The sequence below is a fragment of the Sturnira hondurensis genome, unplaced genomic scaffold (genome assembly GCF_014824575.4).
Source record: "Sturnira hondurensis isolate 20B ecotype Veracruz unplaced genomic scaffold, ASM1482457v3 Scaffold0022908, whole genome shotgun sequence".
NCBI classification, from domain to species: domain Eukaryota; kingdom Metazoa; phylum Chordata; class Mammalia; order Chiroptera; family Phyllostomidae; genus Sturnira; species Sturnira hondurensis.
This window is the reverse complement of record NW_028095539.1, coordinates 7,868,485-7,883,132: the sequence shown is the minus strand read 5'-3', so window position 1 is coordinate 7,883,132 and position 14,648 is coordinate 7,868,485. Positions and strand designations below refer to the sequence as shown.

The 14,648-nt window shown below is 62.0% G+C and overlaps 1 protein-coding gene across 3 annotated transcripts in view; it reads left to right on the top strand.

The window, feature by feature from the left end:
* The window catches only part of NACC2 (NACC family member 2), a 62,638-nt gene extending 50,977 nt beyond the window's left edge, over positions 1 to 11,661 (top strand). For all 3 annotated transcript variants that reach the window (XM_037036456.1, XM_037036458.1, XM_037036457.1), the window contains 4 exons: positions 3,858 to 4,022; positions 5,532 to 5,637; positions 5,918 to 6,015; positions 6,906 to 11,661. In XM_037036456.1, the coding sequence (XP_036892351.1) occupies positions 3,858 to 4,022; positions 5,532 to 5,637; positions 5,918 to 6,015; positions 6,906 to 7,408 (872 nt within the window). In that variant the 3' untranslated portion in view covers positions 7,409 to 11,661. The remainder of the gene's footprint in view (positions 1 to 3,857; positions 4,023 to 5,531; positions 5,638 to 5,917; positions 6,016 to 6,905) is intronic.
* The last annotated feature ends 2,987 nt before the right edge of the window (positions 11,662 to 14,648 follow it).

Genomic DNA, 14,648 nt, shown 5'->3' with positions numbered 1-14,648 from the left:
CTCTTGTCATTCCCTGCCAAACAGACCACACTTCATTGTCTCTAGATGCATTTTGTCCCCCGTTTTAGTGCCATGGGGTGGGGAGTGGGGTGCGCTTTAGGCCGGCAGTGCGACCCTTGTACACGAACGGTGCCTCTGTTCTCTGGCCCCGCCGTGACCCCGCCTGTCCCTGCTGCGGGGGCCTGAGTGCCCTGCAGGAGCCGCCCCTGCTGTCTTCTGGGATCTGGACACAGTGTGTCAGCACAGACGACGTTCTTCACAGGGTGGCCCTTTTGTGAGCTGCCATGTGGTGGGCATGGGTGGTGAGGCCTGAGCAGTCACGACACAGGACATCTCTGTCACCCCCAGCACCCCTCTGTGCTGTCCCATGGTCACCCGTCTGCACCACGGGAAGACACGGGCCTGTTCTCGGTGCTTGTTGTGGGGTCTTCTGGGGAACACCACGCCAAGGAGCCACCCCACTTTCGACCACTGGAGGGGGGCTCTTTGCATGTGGCAGAGTAAGTTGGAGTTGGTCCAAGTTAACGTGTCGGTAACGGGCTCCTTCTTGTATTGAACTGCGAGCCCTTCCTCTGGTGGCCCCCTGTTTGTCACCTGCTGCAGGGCACCAGGGCTGTTCCCCGTTTGAGGCACATGTGGTCCGAGTGAGGCAGACATTCTCATACAGGGAGCTGTGGGGACAGTTTTCATTTCGCATTTCTCCGGGGTGAATACCTGGGAGTGGAATTGCCTGGCCATGTGCTAAGTGTAGGTTTAACTTCCCAAGAAACCAGCCAGCCATTTCCCAGCGTGCCTGTGTGCCTCTGTGTTCACCGGCTGGTCCAGTGGTCCCGTTGTTCCATGTCCCTGTCTGCACTTGCTGTGCTCCGGTTTCAAGCTTAGCCATTCTTGTGAGTGTGAAGTAGCATCTCTCTGTGGCTCGATTTTGCTTTGTTCTGGTGGCTGACGGGGTAGAGTTTTTTTGTGTGATCGTTTGCCATCTGGGTCTCCTCCGTGGAGCCAGACCTCTGGCCCAGTTTTAAAACCGGCCGCTCCTTTCCTTGCTGTTGAGTGCTGAGAGCTTCTGTGTCTTTCCGACGCAAGACCTTTACCAGACCCGTGATCGGCGCGTCTTCCCTGCGGCCCACGGCCAGCGTGGTGCTTCATCTTCCCCAGACAGGAGGTTTCCATTTGGAAAACGTTCTCCACTCTGATAAACAGTTTACTGTGTATCAGTAAATTGTTTTATGGGTTATGCCTTTGGGGGTCACATCTAAGCTTTTAGCTGAACCCAAGATCACAAAGATTTTCTCTTCTTGTAGAAGTGTTACAATTGCGCGTCTTACGTTGGGTCTATGACGCCTTTCTGTTCATTTTTCAGTCCGCAGGCCGGTGCTCCAACTCACCGAGCCGCACCAGCCCGGTGGGCCCCTTCCTGTTGGTTTCTGCACGAGGTGTGGCGTTCAGGTGGAAAGAGTTTTTGTGTGCATTCTGCCTGCGAATGGCCAGCTACCCAGCACTGTTTGTCAAACCGGCTGTCACCCCTCCACTGAGTGACGTGTATCTTTGGAAACTAGGGGGTCATTTTCTTACTCTGCCATTGTAACAGGAGGCACAGACTCTTGTGGGGAGGCCGTCACCTTCTCTGTCCCTGTCGGTGCCGGCTCGGAGCTGTCTCCCAGGAGGTTCCCCAGGGACACACTGTGTCTGGGGGTGGGAGCAGGGTTCCCTTGGGGCCTCTGGCGGACTGTGCCCCGGGGCAAGGGCTGTGAGTGCTGTGGGAAGAGCAGGTCCGTGACTTGCTGCATGCCAGTCGGGACCCACAAGAGGCTGAGGAAGCTCAGCAGCTGAGGCCAGCATGACCCTCCAGACCTGCGTCATCTGTCATTCCTTCTATTCATTCTTAAACACCTTTTTGTTATTGTGGTCCCCACCCTGTCTCAGGGCATGGCTCCATGGCATTAGGGACAGTCACACTGCTGTGCAGCTGCCACCACCACCGCCATCCTCCCCAGGGCGGCCCGTCTTCCCACACAGACACTCGGTCCCCGTGAGACCCCACTCCCAGCCCCGGCCCCACTGTGGACTCCCTGTGTCTGTGGGTGTGCCTCCTGCAGGGACCTCACAGGAGTGTCCTTCTGTGGCTGGCCCATCTGACAGCTCTGTCCTGAGGCCCCCGGGGACCCAGGTGGGTCCCCCTTTGGAGCCCCTGGACAGCCCAGCCACATGGACCACACTTGTGTTTCACTTGGCTGGTGGGACCTGTGTGCCTATGCGCCTGTTGCCCCGTCTGCCCAGGTTGGCTGTGGGTATGTGAGACCCCCTGCCCATGACCCACCGCCCTGTGTGGCCAGGGCTGACTCACCTCCCAGCACACCAGCAAGTTGCCTCTCACGTTCCTCTCTCGGTGTTCCCCGGGCCGCACGCCTGGAGCCCACAACCAGACACCAGGTTGCTGCTGGTTCACGTCCAGGTCCAGGGTCATGGAGGTTGCAGCCCTGCCTTGGCGGCCAGACCCAGGGTGACAGGAGGACACTGGGTGGGTCCCCGCAGTCTGGGGACCTCAGTGTCACATGCGGAGTCCCTGTAGGTGGTCACGCAGCCGCCCCCCCCAGGGCTTCCCTCCAGCCCTGTCATCTGGCTGCAGTGACCGCCCCCAAGGCCACGAGGGCCACACCAGCGGCCCATCACTGTGCCGGGGCACATGTATTCTGGGTCCCCAGAACCGAGTTGTAACTGGGGGCCCTGTCCCGTCCCCAGAAGGAAGAGACCGAGCAGGCCCCAGGGTGCGGGAAGGAATTCGGGGCACCTTCCCATATGCGCCCCCTCGGGTGTGGGTATTTTTAGCTGGTGCGGGGCCGGCACGTGCCCAGCAGAGCACGTCTCCTGTTCTGGGTCTGACCGTCTCTGGCTCTTGGGGGGCGGGGCGGGGTGTGAGGGGGCACAAACAACTGGTGCTGTTTGCAGCAGGGGGAGGCGGGGGGGTGGGGGGCGCAGTCTGTGAGTGCCAGAGCCAGGCTGCCGCCTGCCACGGGGCCAGGTGGGGATTCTGGTTTAAAGTGTCATCAAGGTTTTTTTTTCTGGTCCCACCTCAACCCTGATTCCTCCCCGTGATTTGGGGTGGAAAGATTCCCCACTGCTCTCTGCTCACCCCCCTTCCCCACTGTGGTCCCCCAGCATGTCTGGTGGGAAATGCCACCCCACCGCAGGGGCCCCTTCTGACTCCCAGATCCGGGTAGCTCAGGGTCTGCTAACTGGGGAGAACTCCCTCCTTCCCCTGGAATGTGGCCACACCTGGCCTGAAGGCACAGTAGGCAGCCCTCCACCCAAGCAGGCTAGTGGGCACCTCCTTGCAAAGGGGCTGAACCAAGGGTACAGGGTGACCTAGGTGTGGGCTGGGTCCACTCCACCAGGGCTGGCTTGCTCAGGGCTGCCTGACTCCGCCCCGCCCACCCGCCCACCTGCCCACCTGCCCACAGTGGTTCGGTGGGGCATTCACAGATGCGGCAACTGCCCAGCGTGGGGGAGGCAGATGCAGACGGAGTGGAGCTGCCTCTCCGCCTGGTGCAGAGGGTGTGGCCTCGGGGGAGCACCCACTCACAGAGGGCTGTGCGGCCCTGCCCTGAGCCCTCAGTCCCACCTGACCTGCAGGCCTCTGCTTGGTGGACACCTCCCAGAAGCCCCCAGGGCCTTGGTGGGCATCCCTCACCTGTTCTCCGAGCGCGTGTTTTTGCTGGTCCTCCCTGCAGAGGGCAGGGCGGCCGGGCCAGGAGAGCAGGGCCCCGCCAGGCCTGGGTGGCCAGGGCAGGAACTCCTGTGCCCTGTTCCTGCCCATGGCTGCTCTCGGGGACCCTGACTGGCCCGTTCTGTGCCCACAGTACAAGAGAAGCCCGAGCCGGTGCCACTGGAGAGCCGCTCCTGCGTCCTCATCCGCCGCGACCTCGTGGCCCTGCCTGCCAGCCTCATCAGCCAGATTGGCTACCGCTGCCACCCGAAGCTCTACTCGGAGGGGGACCCCGGCGAGAAGCTGGAGCTGGTGGCAGGTGAGCCGCTCCGCCAGCCCCGGTGCGCTCAGGCGCCACTTGGTTATTTTTTCTGCGGGTCTGTGAACAATGCACTCATCACCAATCAGTCAAAAAAAAGATGGAACGTCTATTTCCTCTAATTCCCTTTTAGAAGAATGTGTCATTAAGAGGAGTTATTCAATTGAATTCATTTAGCATTCTAATCGAATCCCCTGGGCTGGTCTCGCTCCTGATTGGCGGAGGCGGCCGCCTCGGTTGTGCTCTCATTTAGGTCTCAGCTGAAACCCAGCTGCCCCCAGCTTACTGACCCCCCCAGCCCTGACTCCCCGAGTGCCCGTGGCCGGGTCTGCAGGGGACGACCAGGGGTTTAGAGCGGCAGCTCATGGAGGAGGCGGGCTCGTCTGAAAAAGGCACAACGTGACTAAGTCAGAAGCCCATTAGGGCCGTGTCTTTGCCAGAATTATTGATCTTCTCAGTGGAACCCTCTCGAGATTGTGAGGCCGTTCCAGGGGGTGGTGGGTGTGGGTGGCGCTGTTGCCCTTGCTGGTGGACACGGAGCGCTTTCCAGGGATCTCACCCCTCCTTCCCAGGGGTCCCAAACACGGGCTGGCTGGGAGCAACGCGTCTCCCTCCACCTCGCGTCTCCCTCCACCTCGCGTCTCCCTCCACCTCGCGTCTCCCTCCACCTCGGGTCTCCCCCGTTTCCTCTGCCAGCTGTCAGGTCCCCGCTGACTCCTGCCTGTCAGTGGGCGGGGTTGGGAGAGGCAAGGACCCCTCCCTGGCCAGCCCCCAGCTGGTTATCAGGCCCCACTGTGCCCAGCCCCTGGGTAGGTCTCCCCACCACGAGGTGAGCCCACGGTGACCTGCTCTGCTGTTGAGTTTGAGGCTCTGCAGACAGGAGGTGTTTGGACATGAGGCCATTGGGGACACCTGGCATGTCCCGGCTGGGAACTGGCAGAGAGCACTGACTAGGCACTTGCAGGTGGTCTTCACGCAGGACTGCCTTGGGCCTCTCTGACCAGCTGCTGCTGGCTCCCCTGGAGATCCGCTCATGGGGGAAACACTGTGAAGCCGGGCAAGGTGCCCCACATCCCCGAGCCTGGGCAGAGCAAGCAGGGCCTTGTGTGGTCCTTTGCCCTGTCTGCCAGGGCATAGCCCTGCCCCGCCCCTGTCCCGACAGGGGAGGCCATGGCCCTTTGGCCCAGCCCGATGGGGTGCCCGGGCGTACCTAGGGTTCTCAGGGTAGACAGCACCACGTGGGCTCATTGGTCACACCTCGGCCCGGCGCGGGTAGGTCCCTCACCCAGAGGAGGCGTGAGCTGGGGTGGGGGGAACCCCAGCGCAGCCTCTGTGACCCCCTCCCCATCACCGTGTCTGGGCAGGACAAAGCAGCCCTAGACCTCAGCCGCGCCAGGGAGTTTCCTTGAGACAGGAAGGGTAGTCTGGGGACAGCCTGGAGCCACACTCGTGCGGCCCGGGCCTGCTGGGTGGCTGGGCCCCGCCTCACCGTGTGTCTGGTGGCCGCAGGCTCCAGTGTCTACATCACGCGTGGCCAGCTGATGAACTGCCACCTGTGCGCGGGGGTGAAGCACAAGGTGCTGCTCCGGAGGCTCCTCGCCACCTTCTTTGACAGGTAGGCCCTCGGCCACCCGGGGGCTCCGGGCATCTGCTCCTTGAGGTCCTCACTCACCTTCGGCCCTCACGCCCCGGGGCGGGTCCAGGGGAGGGTGTGGGGGCTTCCCTCGTTCCTGTCCACCAGAGGGTGTAGGGCCTGCTCTCCCACTGCACCCAGCCCTGGGGACGGGCCCCCCCACAGGCTTCCGGCTCCTCTGTCCAGCACTCGGGCAGGGGAGTCCATCCCCGTAGTCACCTGTGGCTTAGTCCTTACCCTGCGTCCCTCCTGCCCCCGCCAGGAACACATTGGCCAACAGCTGCGGCACCGGCATCCGGTCATCCACCAGCGACCCGAGCCGCAAGCCACTGGACAGCCGAGTCCTCAACGCAGTGAAACGTAAGGGGCCTGGCTGTCCCGGGTGGGGGTCTGGGGAGAGGTGGCTGGTCCCCGGTGCCAGGCGGGGCCAAGGGTCGGGGAGGAGAAAGAGCAGTTCTCGGGAGCCAGGTCTTGAGGTGGGAACGTTCTTGGTAGGTTTCCAAGCATGATGAATTCAGCTGCGAAACTATTTTAATATGTGAAATAGATCTAATTTTCCTTTTTGAACAAAACCCTTTATTTACATTTGGAAGTTATTCTGAGCCTTTGCCATCTGCTCAGCTGCTTCGGCCTCCCACTCCTGGGCGCCCGGGGGCGGAGCCCGGCCACTGTGGTGGCAGACGCCACCCTGCCCCACAGCCCCGTCTCAGGAGTCCCGAGCAGTGCCCGGCACAGGCGACACTGCCCCAGCGCGTGTCCTCCTGTAGCTGTGGGCCCACCAAATACTTAAAAACATACCTCATTTGAGAGCAAAGAGGGACCTTTGCAGGCGAGAAGGTGTGGGGTGCCAGCTGGGCCGCCGGAAGGTCAGGTAGAGGGGAGAGTGAGGCCCAGAGAGGCCAAGGGGCCTGCCCATGGCCACACAGCAGCCAGCCAGCAGTCAGGCGCTGGAGCCACAGCCGTGCCTTTGGTCCTCTCATGGTCTCTGCTCCGTGAACATTCTGACCAGAGACCCGTGCCAGAGCAGGGCGTGGCCTGCAGGGCCGAGTGGTGAAGGGGCGGCCATGTGGCCCCGTGCCAGTGGAGAGCAGGACCCACCTGCTGCCCCCAGTGGCCCCGGAGTGGCCACCCCGGCCCTGAGGCCTTTCCAGGGTGTCTCAGCCCGGGGGCCCCTCGGGAGGCGGGGGGTCGGCAACGGGGAGTCCCAGGGGCACAGCCGCCCTCACGCGCCCCCGCACCTGTCTCTCCAGTGTACTGCCAGAACTTCGCCCCTAGCTTCAAGGAGAGTGAAATGAACGTGATCGCCGCGGACATGTGCACCAACGCCCGCCGCGTCCGGAAGCGCTGGCTGCCCAAGATCAAGTCCATGCTGCCTGAGGGCGTGGAGATGTACCGCACAGTTATGGGCTCCTCGGCCGCCAGCGTTCCCCTTGACCCCGAGTTCCCGCCTGCCACGGCACAGGTGTTCGATCAGCGCCTGTACGCCGAGCGGCGGGCAGACGCAGCTGCCATCGTGGCCCTGAGAACTGACGCCGTGAATGTCGACCTGGGCGCCCCCGCCAACCCCGCCTTTGAAGCCGGCGAGGAGGTGGAAGGGGCCGGCTCTGTGATCCAAGAGGTGGCGGCGCCCGAGCCGCTGCCCCCCGCCAGCCAGAGCCCCCCGCAGCCCTTCGAGCCGGGGAGCAGCAGCTCGAGCCGGCCCCAGACGCCTGCAGCCCGGAGACCCGAGGGCTCCTACGCGGGGACCTTGTAGAGGGCCGAACGCGCCGGGGACCGGTACTAGCTGCTTGCATGCGTTACTAATACAGACAAATGTGATCAAGCCACTTACCTACTGAACTGCTGTTGCCTGAAAAAAATGTGATTTTTATTCTGCTTGTATTTAAAATTTATGAAGGAAACTTGCATTCGTGACACTGTAAACAATTAGGCCACTGGCTGCCAAGTTGCGAGAAAGGCCCCAGGGCCCCCTTTTCATGCTTGGGTCAGCCTCCAAGTGTACCCCCCCCCCGCCCCTTCCCCCCCCTCTGCCCTGGAGAAGCCAGGGGCCTGTGGCGTGGGGACCTGTGTCCTTACCTATGAGGAACCCGCCCACCCCTCTGGGGCCATGGCCAGGGCTGGGCCCCCAGAGGCCAAACTCCTTGTTTTTCCTTCTTCCCGAGACCCGGGGTCAGGCTTGCCGGGTCTGCGTGCGAGTGGGTGTGTGAGTGTGCAAGCGTGTGTGTGTGTGATTGAGCGAGGGGAGTACAAGACAGTGAGGGGTCTTGCTCTCCCTGTGAGCGGGGAGCAGGGCCCCGCTGTGCCTGTCCTCTGGCCCCGGCCACCCCTTGGTGCACCTGGGCCCCCCAGCCCCCGACCGCTGTCCTGCGGACGGGGGCGCCGCCCGGCACCCCACCCTCCGCCTTGTCGGGATTGTGTTTGTTTGTTCATTTGTTTTCGTTTAAATTCAGATCCGTTTCATACATGGTTTGGAAACTTTCAGACCCAAAAGAGCAAAAAATTAGGGAGGACTGGGTGTCCTTTGCCCCCGGCCTACTATGGCTCGGGGCAGGTCATCTGTGTGCCGTGTCTCCCCGCCCTAGGCCAGGTTTTACTCACTTCTTGTTGGGGGCAGGGGCTCCCCAGAAGTGCAGAGTGAGTGGTGAGGTGGAGGCCATTCGGGGGCCTGCCTGGCAGCTGGAGTCCTGCGTGGTGGGCACAGGAGGCCAGGTTGGGCTGAAGTGGAGCCCCCATACTGTGCTCCGACCCCTGAGGTGCGCCCCACTCTGAGGCTGCAGGCGTGAGGATGGCGCGCACAGGCCTGCGTTGGGGCGGGTGCCAGGGTGCCCCTGGCGGAGGTGCAGAGGCCTTGGAAGGCACAGGGCCAGGACGGGCCCACAAAAGTTGTTGGTTTGTTTGAGGTTGGAATGTTCCTTTTCAGGTTTAGCTGCTGGTTTGGGGGTACGGGGGACATGGGTGTCAGAAGTGCTCCTGTAGCTACTCACCCTGGGTGCTGTGTCCTTGTCCAGGGTGGCCTGCCTCCCCAGGCCCAGGCAGCCCCACGCCATTCACAGACTGGAATGGGTTGGAACGGTGCCAGGCTCTGTCCCTCTGTTCATGGGTGCACATGGGGCTGGGCGGGCCAGGCTCAGCCCCACTCAGGACCCCCAAAGCTGAGCCTCACCAGCTGCAGGGCCCCATGGGGGGCCCCCGTGGGGCAACCTGGGGTGGGGGGGTGAGTGCTTTCCCACTCGCTCCTGCTGCCGGCCTCCCTTCCTGGGGGGGGCAGCTGCACGCAGCTTCCTGGCCCGCTCCGGCCAGGGCTGATACAGGCCCGACCTCCAGAAAGACCTGACAATTTCCAGAAAGAGGTTGAGGGGCCCTAGATGGGTACTTGGGAGCTGGTCCCAGCCCCCTCTCCCCCTTGGCCCTGGCTGCCTGGCCCAGAGGTGGGCCTCCGCCTCTTCCTCCCTGTCTGGGGCCCGGCCCAACCACCCGCTAGGGACCAGAACTGAGTCCTCCTGTAACTGGGAGGAGGCCATCAGCGACCCTCAGGCAACCTCAGGGCAGGGGAGGTGATGGTGGGTGAGGTTGACCCCCACCACCACCCATCTCCCATCTGGAGTTTCCTTTATCTGCTCCCCCACCCAAATTCGCACTTTAATTTGACCATCCCTGGGGACCCTCGGGAGGCGGGCCCACCCGTCCTGGCTGTGGACCGAAGGGCTCGCTCTGTCTTCCTCTCTCTCCTCCACTCCATAGTGGGCACGGCCACCCACCCGGGGCCAGGACAGGGAGGGGTGCCGCTGGCCCGGTGGGGGGAGGCGGTGGCCGCACAGGGAAGGCCTGACCGTGGCACAGGCCAGCACAATGTCCCATGACCTCTGCCCCTTGGTTGTTTAATCGCCGTCTGTTTTGTTGTTCTGGGTGAGGAAGGCAGGGCTCTAGGGGAAACTTGACTCGTTAAATGTGAATGGGTTCTGAGCTCTCCCAGGCCCCGGCGGGCCGGGCCGAGCGTTTTGCACTAAAGTGTCCAGCGGTGGACGTGGGTCCGGAGCGTTTGCGGACGGGCATGGCTGATGATTGTATGTGCCGGGGCGTCCCTCCGAGGCCCCGACGTTCCGCGGGGCGGGCGGCGGCGGCCTGGCTCGGGGGCCTTCCAGAGTGCCTTAGCATCTTTTGATCATTTTTCCCAAGGAAAACCAATTACAAACACCGGACCCTCCCCTCCTCTGTTTACAAGATGACTAATCCTGTCCCGTCAGCGTGATCCTGACCCCCAGACCCTGTAGATGGAGAGACCAGCCACTCAGTATTTATGAGATGTGTGCACCTTTATCCCTGAGCTTGACTATTAGCAATATGCATATACTACATAGTCTATATAGAGCTAAGTCATAGCAGCGCCTTGTCGAGGAGAAGGGACTGATGGCGTGGAGCTGGTGTGGCGCTGGCCTGGGCTCCAGCCGCCGCCCCCCCTCCTGTGGGAGGCGGCTGGGATGGAGTGCAAAAGGTCCCGGGGAAGGGACCCTCGAAGTGACAGATACTGTGAGCTCGGGTGGGACCCGCCCGCCTGGCCGGCGTGCCTGGGTACTTGAATTCTGTCTCGTTTTCTGCACTGTGTCTGGCCTCGCCCAGAGTTCTCTGTGGTCACTTACCTTTGCGTTGGATTCCATTGTCTCACTTTGCCCTGACTGTGGGCACAGCTGTGGTCAAGAGGCAAGGGGGTGAGGCCAAGGGCGGGAGCCGGCAGCCCCTTCCCGGCGTCCCGGGGTGGGTGGGAGCCCCGCCTAATTCTCCTCTGGGATGGTCCGATCTGTGTTTGTGTCCAGAGCCAGGAGGAGGGCTGTGGCGGGAGACTGTGCGGGGACCCGGCTGTGCTCGGCGCAGGGCGAGGCCACCCCCATCCAGCTGAGGGTGGCCTCAGATCCCCCCATCCTGCTCAGATCCCCCCCCCTAGATGGGTTACTTTCGTGGAAGCATCTTGCTGCAGTAGAGAAAGGCCAATGAGCCATTAACCAACTGAGAACTCCGAGAAAGCCCGTTTGCCTCTGCCGGCAGTAACCCACCGGCGGGACCGTGGGCTCTCGCCGCCTTGGGCTTCATAACTGCTGTTTCAGAACATTGCTGCCACCGAAATCCGTCGTCGCGCCGGCCGGCCGGCTCCGTGCAGGTCCCCACCAGGGACCTGGGACCGGCAGGGCTTGGTGCAAGGTGTTTCTAACGTGGCAACGACATGTTGGTTGTTTTGTTTGTTGTGTTTCTTTGAAAAAAAACAAAAAGGAAAATTATGCAGAAATCTAACGCTTTCAGATTGGACAACCTGCTTGAATTCTGATCAGTCGCTTCGTTGTTAGCGTTTTGCACATGACTGTAATTTTTATGTCAACAGACGCCAAAACTTGCAATACTATTTTTAGTAGACACACAAAAAAACTAAATATAAAAATGTATAAATATTTTTGACTTGAACATTTGGTCGACACTGGGTGCAAACAGACCATCCATCCCCTGGACGGGTGTTTGGGAAAGGACTTCTCCCAGGAGACGGTGGTTGCGAAGTCGGGTGAAGGGGTAGGTAGTACTGTAACTCATGACTGTTAAAAACAAATAAATGACGTGCGTAAACCGCTCCTGTGCTGTATAAAGGTTGGTTTCCCGTGCCACTGCGTTTGATTTCAGCCACAGAAGATGCTAGCTTTTTTTTTTTTCTTTTTCTTTCTTTCCTTTTTTTTTTTTTTTTTTTTTTTTGAAAGGAGGAGGAAACCTTTGTTCTCGCTGCGCCTCAGTCTCTGGGCTGCTCCGCAGCGGAGCCAAGACTGTTGCTGCTCGGCCTCGGCTGAGCCTGCGCTAGTCATCAGCCTACAGAATCGTCTGCCCGTGACCGCGGACTAGGGCTCCCGGCGCGCGCCGAGCCGTTTCGTGAGGTGGGAATCCGTTACAGGCAGGCAGAAGGACACAACTGTTCATTGTAAAGCGCTTTGTAAAGTTCACATTTACAGAATAATAAAGTCAGTTCAAACCCAAGCTGCCTGCACTTTGCTTGGACCGTGGGTTGCGGGGCAGAGGCAGGTTGGGCTGCTAGGGGCAGGGCAGCCAGTTCTGGGACACCCTCAGGACCACCTGCAGGCTCACAGCCCACAGTCCACACCTGGTCCATTTACCCTCCTTCCCACACTGACTTACAAGGGAAGGGGGGCTGCTGGGTAGGATGTCTTGGGGAGCCTGGGCAAGACCCTCTCTTTTTATTATGGTCTGCAAACTGGGAAAGCCCCCTCATCTGACTCACCTGCCTGCCACCTGCCAGGTGTGCAGAAGCCTTCCTCCCCTGTCCCAATCCCCTGCCGTACCAGGTCTGCCCCCCCCCCCACCATGGATGGAGGGGGAATTGCAAGTGGGCGGAGCAGGTTGCCTGGCCCACTGGGAGCCCCTTGCCAGGCGGTGGTCCCATCTCCCAACTGCCCCTGGAGGTGTTCCTCCCAGGCCAGCGAGCCTGGGGTTCTCGGATTCCAGCCTGGCAGCCATGTCCGCCTTTCCTCACCTGCTGGAGCTCCAAGGACCTTGCCAAGTTTGCCCTGGGCCCCAGGCAGGCAAGGCCTTGTATCAGTGTGTGCGGGGACGTGGTCACTGGCCTCCGCGTTTGCTTCCTGTGTGTGGACACCGACAGGCAGGGTCCTCACTTCCTTTTGTCCTATGAGGGTCTCATCCACAGCGGCCACCTCTGACCTTACAAAAGCGCCCTGGTCTCCCCGCTTCCTTGGGCTTAGTTCATAGCGCTGACTCTGCTCGAACCAGGACTTGCTCACTTGTTTATTGGGCAGGGGTCCCCAGAAGCGGGTGACCTGGGAGCCATGGTTAGCACGCAGCAGGCACAAAGTCTAAACTGGATGGATGTGGTTTCCAAAGGGCCCTCAGCACTGGGGACCCCTAGGGCAGGGGGCATGCTGGTCTGGGGCCACCCCAGCCCTCCCCTACTGCAGGGGCCATGGTGACACTGTCTCCCAGGAATGCTGAGAAGCCTGTCCCCACCCCCTGCCCTGCCCTGCCCAGCTGCAGGCAGCGGGCACACACCTGGCCTCAGCTCCCTGCTCTGGGTCTTGCTCCTGCCGCCCTCACTCAGCCCCTCGAAGTCCACTTGGCCACCTGAAAGGCCCTCTCAGGCCTCGAAGCTGCTGGGCAGGGTGGGTTCCCATTTCACCCACCTGGGCCCTCCCCTCCATCTGAAAGGCCCCAAAGCCAGTCCCCACGGGCCCCTAGCAGGCAGGGTGAGCCCTCTGCACTGAGGACCCAGAGGCCCATGGTGTAGGGGAGCAAAGGGGGGTGAGGACGGTCTTGGCTAGCACCCAGGCATCTTGCAGAGTTCCTCTGGATGCCTGCCCAGCCCCCTCTCCTGGTGGGGGTCCGGAAGGGGAGCAGGCGCCTGCCTGCCTGTGTTCTGTGCCCTCCCGAGGCTGCCCACCCTCACAGCCTGCATAGGAACTGGCCGAGCCATCAGGACTCTCCTCTGCTCCCTGGCCGCCCCACCCCCACCCCTTTGTCCCGCCCTGGGAGGAAGATGCCCAGTCAGCAGGCCCAGAGGCTCTGCCCAGAGCCCTCTGTCCTTCCACACAAAAGGTGGGAGCTCCTGGGGGTAGGGGTGGGTCCTTAGCTGCTGTCCCAGAGGGGAGAGGACGCTGGCTGGGGCGAGGGCCTGGAGAGGGGCAGGGGGGTGGGGGGCCCCAGCCAGTCAGTCCCAGGTCTGTGTCGTTCCAGTTTGTTCGAGCCCACGCCCACTCCCACTGATCGGGTGGAGTTTTTCCCTCCAGAGTCTGTCAGGAGAAGGCAGGTGTCCACGCCCCGGTGCCCACTGCGGTGCCAGATAAGCCCGTGTAGATACCCTTGTGCTCACAGGGTCTGCGTGGAGGGGCCTTGGCAGGCTGGCTCCACAGAGAGACTCAGCCCTCACAGGGTGGGGCAGGGGCAGGGAAACCAGCCAAGTCATCCGGCCTTGCAGGAGCCTGTGGAAGCCAGACAGATTCCTGGGGAGCGGGCCTGGGCCACCCAGGGCTGGTGGGCAGGTGCCCCAGCGGATGGGAGCCTCCCTGCTGTAGCGGGGGGCAGTGGGGGGGGAGCCCCAAGCTCCTCCCTCTCCGTCAGCCTCTGTGCCTTTCTCCTGTGTAGGCAGCCCGGGGCTGTGGGTTTGGAGAGAGGGTGGATCCCTGGGCCCCACCCAGAGTGACTTCCTGACACCCTGGAGGCCCTGGTATTTTCCCAGGGGGGCCCACAGGCCAGCCTGCCTGGTCAGCTCTCTGGAGTCCCACCCTTCCCCTGCCTGGGCCCCCCCGGTGCCCCCTCTCCTAATACCCCCCACACCATAGCTCTGCTCCCCCAGAAGCCCCCTTCTTGTGTGAGAGACAACCTGGCCCAGGGGGAGGTACCCCAAGCCAAACACTGGAACACCTGTCTGATGCTGCCTTTTTGTGCCTCGGTCTCCCCACACGTGCAGCACAGGGGTGGACCGTTACGGCTCCCACTGGACCATGCCTGCCCTGGGCATCTCGGTAAACAAAGTACAGGTTCCGGCTCTGCAGGTCCCAGTGGGCCTGGTGCCCTGCGTGCCGGCAACCCGAGGCCTCGGCCACGTCTCAGGACCCCACAGGATTCGGACTCTCGCCACCCGGTGCAGACCTGTGTGCAGAGGGCACGCAGGTGGTGGTACTCAGACGCCACTCGGACACCACTCCCACATGGGTGGACAACTCTGTGCCAGTCCACAGGCCCACACACCTTGGGGGCCAGTCCCCTTGGGGCACCCGAACTCCCGTGCCCGCATCCCCCGAGTCCCTGTGGTGGAGGGGGCTTGCTCGGACTAGCTGCGGCCACACCGCCTTGCCTGCTTTGCCAGGCTCCTGTTGGCTGGGCTCCTGGGAGTGCGGAGCGGGGTGTCCGCCCCTCTCCCCAACCCTGGGGCACGGGATGGTACCAGCTATCGCCAAACTGGTGGCCAAAAACCACTCTCCAATCCACTTTATAAA